The 10,840-nt window shown below is 44.4% G+C and overlaps 1 protein-coding gene and 2 pseudogenes across 1 annotated transcript; all 3 read left to right on the top strand.

Annotated features, from left to right (window-relative positions):
• Positions 1 to 1,105: 1,105 nt before the first annotated feature.
• On the top strand, positions 1,106 to 3,142 carry LOC147426327 (uncharacterized; the record flags this gene model as incomplete). The annotated part of the gene is made up of 3 exons (XM_086498471.1): positions 1,106 to 1,399; positions 1,625 to 2,277; positions 2,360 to 3,142. Coding segments are annotated over 3 exons (1,545 nt in total), but the record flags the coding sequence as incomplete, so codon positions are not given.
• A 91-nt stretch (positions 3,143 to 3,233) lies between these two features.
• On the top strand, positions 3,234 to 4,750 carry LOC147426328 (red chlorophyll catabolite reductase, chloroplastic-like; annotated as a pseudogene).
• On the top strand, positions 4,051 to 7,805 carry LOC147426329 (UDP-glucuronic acid decarboxylase 4 pseudogene; annotated as a pseudogene).
• Positions 7,806 to 10,840: the final 3,035 nt, after the last annotated feature.

The following is a 10,840-nucleotide window of genomic DNA, read 5'->3' on the forward strand; positions in this document are numbered from 1 at the left end:
AGGGACAGCGAGCGCCAGACTAAGCCAGTGGGCCTTGCAAGGGCCAACGAGCAACATTTATATATATATATATATATATATATATATATATGTTTATATTTATATATGAGAGCGAGCAAAGCATCGTCTGCAAGGAGAGAAGATAGAGTGAGTGTTTTACGTGGATTTCTATACAAAGCAGAGCAAGGGAGGACTGATATCGTGTGTGTATGTTTGCTTGTTTTTGAAAAAATCAATTTCAATGCGAATCTGTAAAGGATTCCCTCTATCTTTCTCTCTTTTTCGCCTACAGTGCGTGGCGATACTTCTGAGGGTGGTTGCCAGTTGTTCGCGCATACCCATACGTAGGGCGGCAATATCTCTTGCTCTCTCCTTGTGTGGCTTGCATGTGTCTTCCTCTATTGTTCCCATCCGTCTGTCTCTCCCTATGCAATATTGCTTGTTGCCTCTCTCATAAGCAACCTCTTACCACCCTTGTTCTCAAAGTGTCTCTCCTCCGTGGGACATACAGAAGCACTGTGCATGCACATCCTAGTTCGGCTTGGTGGTACACCTGAATCCTACATTGTCCTTTTCTGTGTATTGTCTCCGTGTCTCTCTCCGTCTCTCTATGGGGGGTTGCATGATGAGAGCGTTCTGTTTAGTTTGGCTTGCCTTTGTGTGTGTGTGTGTGTGTGTGATAGAGTGGCGAGGTGAGGAGGGCTGAGTGAGGCGGAGGGAAGAAGCAGGCAACCTTGAGCAGACGAGTGCGTGGGCAAAGCGTTCTCTCTCTCTCTAGGGTCAATCTCTCTTCGACACGGGAAGAAAAGGAGAGAGGGAATATCTCGAGGGTGTCCTGGTTGTTAATAGAACTAGTACGGTTGGTTGCCTTCAGCGGCCTCTCTCTCTCTCTCTCTCTCTCTATCGTGCACAAAGGCTCGTTCTGGATTTTAGCCTTCAGCTCGCAACTCTCAACACGTGTAAAGGGCACCTTATTGCCGGTATGGAATACATATAGATACATATATATAGATTTATATATAGTAGTGTCAGTATGTATGTATCAGTGTGTATATATAGAGTCTAGTGTGTTCCGGGAACGTTAATGCTACAGCCTAGCCTGTAAAGCCTCAATCTATATTTCGGCAGACCATGGAGTTTTCTGGCTGCGTCAAGTTGCACGCCTTGCATCACTCCTACTGGACTATGGAGACGCCTAAACCGGCTACCACCAACCAATCGACCAATCAACGCCAAGAAGCTTGAAGCTTGTGTCCTCAAGGCTCACCCTGAGGATACACTTTACTTCAAAAACAACAGGATTTATGCACCTGCCAAACTTGCTTTCCCTGAGGATACACTTTACTTCAAAAACAACAGGATTTATGCACCTGCCAAACTTGCTTTCCCTGTCGGTCAGGTCAGTTAGGTTTACTTGCTTTCCCTGTCGGTCAGGTCAGTTAGGTTTACAATTTTAAATTCTCTTAATACTGCCACCACGTATACAAACTTGCGTTCCCTGTCAGTCAGGTCAGTCAGGTTTACAATTTTAAATTCTCTTAACTCCGCCACAACGTATGCATAAATTCTCTTAACACCGCCACCACGTATGTACATGAGCTCATGCAATGCTTGCTTTTTGCAGAAGATCTGTGGAAAGGTTTGCTCTTCCTTCAGGGAGGAAGAACATCAATCTGCAGCAACACTCTTTGACCGCTATGAAGAGCTGGCCTTTTTGAAACGGTTTGTCCGTAAAAGAGGTCGTCTTCTTTTGTTGGTGGGACCGCACAATTGTGGGAAGACTGCCATCCTTGAGCAGTTAGCTAAGGAGGAGAATGAGAGAGTTGTGATGTTGAACCTCCGCACAATTGACACCACGAGTCCAGCAGGTCTTCTAGAAGAAGTCAGACAGGGGCTCATTGCTCCAGATGCACCTGGTCAGCTTCGAAAGTTTTTTGAAAAGGCTTTGGAAGGAGTTAGCACTACAATAGGCATGGATCATCCCAAAATAGTTGATTTTCTCACATTTGAAAAACTTGTCCAGCCTCATGTTAATTTGCAGAAGGTGGTTGGGAAATATCTACAGGAGCGTCAAGAAGATATGTCCCCAACAATTGTGATAGATGAGGCAAACAAATTACACGCTTGGCTACAAGACGAGGTCTCGAAGCGCACGCTTTACACTTACTTGGATTTCTTTGTGCACATCACTAATGAAGCCCGCCTGGCCAATGTGATTCTTGTTAGCTCGGACTTCTTTTTTGGGTTTTGGCTGAATGAGAAAATTGGTGCTGACAGGTACAATCCAATCCAATGTTATTCTTGTTAGTTAGGACTTCTTTTTTAAGTTCTGGTTGAACAAGAAAGTTGGTGCTGACAGGTACAATGTGCAAGTTATTGGTGATCTTCCTAAGCTAGAGGCGCGGGGCTTCTTTGAGTTTGCATTAGGACAACCTTGCCAAGATGAGCTTTGGAATTGCTTATACTGTGTGTATGGAGGAGCAGTGCTTCCCCTGCTTCAGATTGTAGAATCTATGCAGTTACATGAGGTGGATTGGAAGGAAAAAGTTCTTCAATCATTTTTTCAGATGGAAAGTCATACGAGCATGGGACTTTCGCCAGAGTCAATGGATCCGTGGGTGCTTCCTGCGTGTTGGACACGAGACCAATATGTTGACATTTTGACTAAAATGACTGAGTATGAGAATGGTGTCGCGCCATGGTATACAATGCAGCAGAAGTTTGGCGCACAGGTTTTGAAGGCCCTAATATGTTACAACCTTGTCCAATATCGGACCAAGTCAATCATGGCAAGAGATATTGCATGGTACAAGGGTCCTTGGCCGGTTGTGATGTCCCTATCACGCATGCATTGGCTTGCTGTGAAACAATTGGTAGCAAGAGAGAAAGCTGAAAATAAGCATGAGCATGCAGAGGACTTCGATTGGAATCAGTTGATGCAGCTAGCTGGTGATTAGAAAACCAAATTATGCAATCTAGATAAAGAACTTTCTTTCATTGTGTGAATAGCTGCTTTTGGATAAAGGTTGTCTGAAGCTTGATATTAATGAGCTTAAGGACCATAATATACTTTTTTGGAGACTATGCTGAATATGTTTAACAATCTGCATATAAAAATATAATTAGCTAGCTTTTCTTGCTAGGTGACTCTTGTGTACATGATAGGAAGTCTCTACCTAAAGATGTTATGCTTATGAAACTGACATTTAGGCTAGTTTAGACAGGAGTGATGTATGAAGGGGGTTGCATGTGTGGCATCTTATGAGGTTTGGTTGTACAAGATTCTTCAAGATGAGGATGTATCTCTGTTATTTAGTCTGCCAGAATGAACTTATGTGAGGAAGCACTAAGGTGTCCCTTATGTCCATTTTTGTTAATACCTGTTGCATTTGTGGAGTGCCCTGTAGGAGGATGGTCCCATGGATGAGCGACCAGTCCACTATGTGGCTATATGGTCATTTATATAGCCATTTTTAATTGCACTGTGTGGATATGTTTGTTTGTATCAAGAACTATGATGGAGAGTGCTTGGATTTGAACTCTGATAGATGCTGGATGATTTTATTCCAATCTGAGATTGCAAGGTCTTCTTGGAGTCTAATGTGTAAGTATGTGACCCTAACAGATATCACATTCTAGAAGCTTACACTCTTGTACTACACATTGTTAGGTGTTTGGATCCTGGCTGCATTGCAATCTGCCTTTTGCAGCCCTAAATATAGCAGCACTGATGGGATGAGAAGCCTAGAGATGCATGCCCAACATTTAAACGGGTGCAAACAACTGAGGAAAGATCTGGTTGTGGATACACGAGTATCTGAACTACTACTATAAAGGCACCGTTATGGAGTCCATCAAGCAAGAGCTTCAGAAGGCTTTTGGGAATAACGTTATGAGCCTCCCACTCTCTACATCCGGTGTCTGACATCACTCTCATGTAGTATGTGTGAGTTTGAGGGCAATGCAGAAACTCTCTTGGATCAATTGATCGCAGTGGCAGTATCTTTGGAAGCAAAGAAAGTGATCGAGGTTTGGATAGAGGGTGTTTTGACTTTGGAAAAGTAGGTGCCCAAAGCAGATGTGCTGCTCTTGGGATGTGACAACACCATGATGAAGACTTAGGTTCTGGAGCTGGATGCTAGTTCCACCATGCCAAGACTCTTTAGGCAAGAAATAGTCGAATGAGTCATCGATGCCTTTAGACAAGGGGATAGTTGTACCACGCATGTACGCCCAGAGACACAAGTATGTACATACATGTAAGCATAAGCATGACTATCGAATGGGCCATTGTCTTCAAGAGGACAGTGCCAATTGTGTATTTTGAGAGAGTGGGTGGGTGGAACAAGAGTTGCATAAGAGAAATTGTCTCATACTTCTGTGTTTGTTTTGAATGTTGGGTGATGCTCTGCAGACAGATAGGATAACATACTTTTGTAGCATCACATGAGTGTGCTTCATCAGAGAGGAGGATATTTAATGCTCTCTTTCCCATCAAGAGAGAAATACACATCTCTTGAGGTTGTGCAAGGAGAGCCATGCTATTGGTTCAGTTGACATCACTTGCAATGGAGATTCGTTGGCACTGTTTGCTTGCAGGGAGTGATATAGGTGTGGTGCCTCTCAAATGTTGTACACATTTTTTAGTCTTTTTTAGGCTATTTCAAGATTCTACTTTCCAGCACCGATGCTTTGTAATAAAAATAGCGCTTGCGTGAAAAAGGCTTTGCCGATAGCAGAAGCGCGGTGAGATTTATGCAGAGACGAGAGTAAGCAGGGAGCAAGCACAACAGCAACATATACTGCTGCTGTTCACTACAATTTTGTGTGTGTGTGTGTGTGAGAGAGAGAGAGAGAGAGAGAGAGAGAGAGAGAGAGAGAGAGAGAGAGACTTTTCTAGACTACTAGCTGCTCGCAAGGAGATTTCTACAGAGCAGGAGCGCAAGGTGTACTGTTGCTGTTCACCGCAAATGTGTGTACTGCAAGTGTGTGTGTGTGTGAGAGAGAGAGAGAGAGAGAGAGAGAGAGAGAGAGAGAGAGAGAAAGAGAGAGAGATCTGAAGCTGCTCGCAAGGAGATTTATACAAAGCAGGAGGGCAAGGTATACTGCTCCAGTTCAGTACAATTTTGTGTGTGTGTGTGTGTGTGAGAGAGAGGAATCAATTAAGCAGGACATGGTGTAGTGCACATCTTGAAGTACCCCCCTCAAAATTGAACCTTTTCTGTGCCTATCGACTGACCTTCTTCTCTCTTTCTCTGTGAGAAAAGAGCGAGGACATGCTCTCTCTCTCTCTCTCTCTCTCTCTCTCTCTCTCTCTCGCGCATGCTAGTCTGCAAAGCTGAATTTATGCACATAAGCAAAGAAGGGGTGGATATGTTGCCCAATTTGATTCACATGCGGCCAGAGGAGGAGGGGGGACTCTTCCAAGCGATTCCTATCGTCCTAAGCGCAACAAGCCTTCTGGGCGCATGGCTTCTGTCCTTGATTATGTTTTGAGCGAGCAGAGCCACTGGGTGGCATTGCAATCGACACAACGCTCTTCCTTCTCAACCTGCATCTTCTTCACCAACAGCCCTCCCTAATGCATGAAAATGCTTTACGTCAACACCAATCTGGTCATAAGGAGAGGCAGCTTCTCCAAAAAGAGAGCTTTATCTCTACAAAGATCCCTAGCCTTCATAGCCAAGCCTGGCGCAAAAATCTCACTTGGACTAAAGCGCAAAGCCTTGCATGTGCTTGTCATTGGGGGTGTAGGTTTTGTTGGCAGTCATCTTGGGTTTTAGTTAGATATTGGAGTGCTTGCCTTTGTGGCAAGCCGCTCCTTCCCGGTTCCTAGTCACGTCAGGTGGGCCACAGCCGGTTGACCAAAAAGGTAGTCAACGCGTTGCATACGTGGAGTCGATCTCGCCACTTGCACCCTCAGATGATTTGTCTACACCATTGCACTATGTGCACGCATGTGCTTGTGGAAAGCGACTACCAGCTTAAGTGTTGAGAGAGCGTGGTCTCCACAAAAAAAACTGCGTGACCGGCTGTGCCGGTCACCTCCACCTACACGGGGGCAAGCACCCCGAAAGTTAACCATTGCCGTCATCTTGTAGATCGCCTCATCTCACTAGGAAATAGTGTAATTGTTGTGGACACTTTTTCCACAGGCCGTAGGGAGAATGTGATGCATCAGTTTTCTAACCCACAATTTGAGCTGATGCGACACGTCTAGAGGTCGATCAGATCTACCATCTTGCGTGGGCCCTGCGTCACCTCTTCATTATAAGCACAACCTTGTCAAGACAATCAAGAATAATGTAGTTGGCACTCTCAACATGCTTGGACTTGCAAAGAGAGTGGGTGTCCGTTTCCTACTCACAAGTACGAACAAAGTTAATGGAGATTCATTAGAACACCCACAGTGAGTCATACTGGGGCAATGTAAACTCTATAGGAGTTTGAAGTTGTTATGATGAAGGTAAGCGAACCGCAGAGATTCTTACTATGGATTATCACAGGGGTGCAGGTATTGAGGTTCGCATTGTTCGCATTTTCAACACTTATGGCCCAAGGATGTGTATAAACGATGGACGGGTTGTTAGCAACTTTGTTCCCAAGTCTTTACGCAAAGAGTCCATATTTGTTTATGGCAATGGCAATGAAACCAGAAGTTTTCAATTTGTTTCTGATCTTGCTGAGGGCTTGATACGCCTAATGGAGGGTGAACACATTGGTCCGTTTCATCTCGGAAACCCTGGAGAATTCATAATGCTGGAGCAAGCTGAGGTCGTCAAAGAAGTTATTGACCTAAATGCGAGGATACAGTTCCGAAAGAACACAGAAGTTGATCCACATAAGAGGAAACCAAACATCTCAAAAGTTAAGAACTTGCCAGGATGGGTGTCACAAATGGGTGACATGGCATGCTCGTGGACACACTCACAGAGTGGCAGCAGACCACGGGACAAACACACACCCCCTGACGGGCAGTACGGACCCGCAAAAAGCGCCGACAAACTGCTGAACGGAAATCTCAGAATTTGCGGCGCAATTCGTGGAGCTGCGGACGTGGCCTGCCGTACAGATTTCTTGCTTTTACGCTGGCTGAAATTTGCTGGCTGATTTAGCACAGCTTTTGGGGCTTATTGCTTTATTTTTAGAAGCTTTTAAGCTTTTGATTTTGGGGCTCTACTTATGGGCATCCCTTGTAACAATAAATAAGTGGGCAAGGCCTCACTTCTTAGAGCATCTGGACGCAGAGTTTGAGAGTGAGCACCTATCCACTCTCTTGTATTTTGAACACAGATTAATACAAAAAGAAATACCGAAAGAGCCGCGCTAGTCTTTGGGGCCAATATCTCTAAGCATGGAACTCCGCCGGGCCGTGTCGATTTAATTGTGAAGTGTGTACAGTTTTGAAGTGAATCTCTGCTGTGTCGCGGTAGAATCTTGACTTGGGGTGTCCAAGTTTGTTACAGTGGTATCAAAGCGTGACCGATTTCTCTTCTACCGAGAAATCCGATCCTTTTCTCGCGACACTTATGGATTCCAACAGAGATCAATCGACTTCTTCTGCATTTGAGAATGCGGGAGGAGATCGTGGAGAAGATTCTCATGAGCAATCAAAGGAAGAGTATGGCCCACCTCGGCCTACTTAGGCTGAGAGAAGAGATGGAACATCGACAATTGGATGACGACGCAACAAAGATGATCAACGTTGCGAAGGATCCAAAATTTACAAAATTTTTGACTCAGCAATCCTTCGAAGAAATGCATACCCAGTGGCAGAAGGCCATAGAGCCACCCATCAAACCGGCACTCAAAAAACCTCCTTCTCCGAGGATGTTTATAGAGCAAGAATTAGAAGAGGTGGTTCAAACATAGATCAACGGGCTTTTGGACGCGAACAATAAAGCCAAAAAGCACAACAAAAGTAGAAGAAAGGAATTGACTTCCCGGGTTATTTGGGTCGTCAATCTACTTTTGCATCGGCAAGAAAGCAGAAGAAGCGTGTACGATTTGAAGGACTACTCAGTTCTTCTTCTTCTTCTTCTTCTTTTGACAGTTCTTCTAGCTCTTCTGACTCGAGCGAAGAAGACAGAAAAGGGAAAAAGCGAAGCAAAAAGCAAAGCTTCGGAAAGGGCAAGAAAAAGGCAAAGAAGCCTAAGTTTCGCCCAGTTTCTGACAGTTCTACAAAGGACTCATCCTCAGATAGTTCGGACTTCGACGATCACATGTTTTACGCAAAGAAGCATTTCTATAAAGCCAACCAGTATGACTTCCTCGAAGATAAAAGAAAGAAAGTTGGAGAATTCAAAGAAGGTGGACAGTCAATTAAATTTGACTCTTTTTCTGGATTTCGAGATGCTCGGAGGGCTTTGGCCTTCATACAGCAATTTGACATAGCTTTCTCTGGAGGACATTACTCAGAGCACTCGAAGATTCGGAGGGCCACATCTTTCTTTAAGGGAAATGCTCGAATATGGTGGTCCACCCTTCTACTGAGAAAAGAAGCACTAAATTGCTGAAATTCAAAAGGCTTTTAATTTCTTCTTGGTTGACACGTGAGTACGAACGAGATATGCAAACTGCTTGGAATCATCTTCGGATGACCAAGGAAGATTTGCTGGCAGCTGGATACATATTGCAAGAGATTTTGGAGCTCTTTTCTACCAGCTTTTTCATTTAAGAAGGTCTTGTTTAAGGAACAGATTGAGTGGTTTTGCTGCGGACTTCCTACAGAGATCTGAGACTACTGCTTGGAACAAAAGTCAAATTCGATTCAAGGATTGATGGGTCATGTGAAACGGGGTTTTGCCATTCACTCGGGCAATCTCACTTACCCCACTGATGATATCTTGACTCAGAGAACCCAACAGACTTCTAATAATGAAAGTAGAAAGAGCAAGAGTTCCAAAGAAAAGAAAGACAAGGGTTCATGACCCTGGCTCACTCTTCGAGAGAGGGCCAACTATATCAAAGAGGGGAAGTGGTTTGGATGCGGGGAACATGGGCATGTCTCTGCGAAGTGCCCTAAAAAGGCACAGAAAAAACAGAATGAAGGCAGGCCAGAGAGTTCGAGAGCAGTTGAGGAACGTGGCAGAAAAGGCAAGATGAAAGCAGGACTGGTTCCAAATTTCATGGGTACTGACCCAAGCATGATTGATGAAAGTACAGAACTTTGCCGAGCTTGGGGCAAGGTGAAAGATCAAGAAGCCTTGATTTTCTTTGATGGAGTAGCCAAGGGTAACTGCATTTCACCTGAATTGGTTGCGCGGCTCGAGATTACACCCGATCGGATGGGACCACAAGCAAAGGCAGTTCTAGCGGCACCCGATAGGGACGTGGCCATTACACGTGTAATTGGCAAACTTCGGTTGCATTGTCAGGGGTATTTGGGGCACGAGGACTTCTACATAATACCCTTGGAAGGTTGTGATGTCCTCCTGGGAGTCCCTTGATACCATAAGAACAACGCCGTGGTCCATTATCGGGCGAAGAAAGCGACATTGACTAATGATAAGGGCCGAATAATTGTACTTAATGTGAAATTGAAGGGCGAGTCTGTCCCTATTGTATTGGCTTCGGCGGTCTCGAAACTAATGAAATCTAGTCATTTTGTTTACTCGATGTATTTGAAAGAGTTAAATGATGCACACACGACAAATATATCTGAACTTGATAGAGAATGCCAAGATTTTCTCCACACTCATGCCGATTGCTTTTCTGAGGGCCTGCCAAGCGAGTTGCCACGAGCTCGTCCTGAGGATTATACTATTGATCTGATATCTAGAAGCACACCACCGAACCGACCATCTTATCGAGTGAGCCGAGCCCAGAATGAAGAGATTATGAACCAAGTGAAAGACCTCTTCGAAAAGGGTCTTATCCAGCCTACTTCACTCTACTGCTCTCCGGTGTTGTTGGTTTTGAAGAAAGACGAATCTTGGAGAATATGCATTGATTATAGAGCTCTCAATAAAATCACCATCAAGAACAGATTCTCGGGATTCTCTTGTTTCAGTAGGATCTATTTGAAGAGCGAATATCATCAGATTCGAATCGCGTAGGGAGATGTCTACAAGACAGCTTTTCGGACGACCTTCGGTCTATATGAGTTTTTGGTGATGCCTTTTGGCCTTACCAATGCTTCAACGACTTTTAACCGAATGATGGACAAGATTTTCAGAGAGTACAGATCTTTTGTTGGCACTTTCTTTGATGACACTATTGTCTTCTCCAAGGATGAGGGAGAACATAGACATCGTTTGATAGAGGTCTTTCAGGCATTGCGAGATCAGAAGCTGGTGATCAATGCCAAGAAGAGTGAATTTTTCTTACTGGAGATACACTTTCTGGGACACATCGTCTCAGCAAGCAGGAGTACAGAAGGATCCAGCCAAGATTGAGACTATACGTGATTGGCCTGATTTGAAGAATATCCATGAAGTTAGAAGCTTCTTGGGCTTATGTTCTTACTACCGGCGGTTCATTAGAAAATTTGCAGAGGTTGCTTCCCCTTTGCATATCTTGACATAGAAAAGAGTCCCTTTCTCATGGGGGCTCACAGAGGTGACTGCCTTTCAGACTTTGAAAGAGAAATTGACTACAGGGCCAGTTTTGACTTTGCCAAATTTGCAAAAGTCATTCGAAGTATATTGTGATGCTTGTGGTCGTAGTCTCGGTGCGGTCTTAATGCAAGAAGGTCATGTCATTGCCTATAAGAGCCGATTGTTTTCAAGGCCGGAATTAATAGCATAGATTTATGAGAAAGAGCTTTTGGCGGTTATCCATGCTCTTACTCAGTGGCGACATTATCTACTCGGAGCCGATTTTACGGTCTTCACTGATC

The sequence above is a fragment of the Adiantum capillus-veneris genome, chromosome 24 (genome assembly GCF_014529385.1).
Source record: "Adiantum capillus-veneris isolate H3 chromosome 24, ASM1452938v2, whole genome shotgun sequence".
Taxonomy (NCBI): domain Eukaryota; kingdom Viridiplantae; phylum Streptophyta; class Polypodiopsida; order Polypodiales; family Pteridaceae; genus Adiantum; species Adiantum capillus-veneris.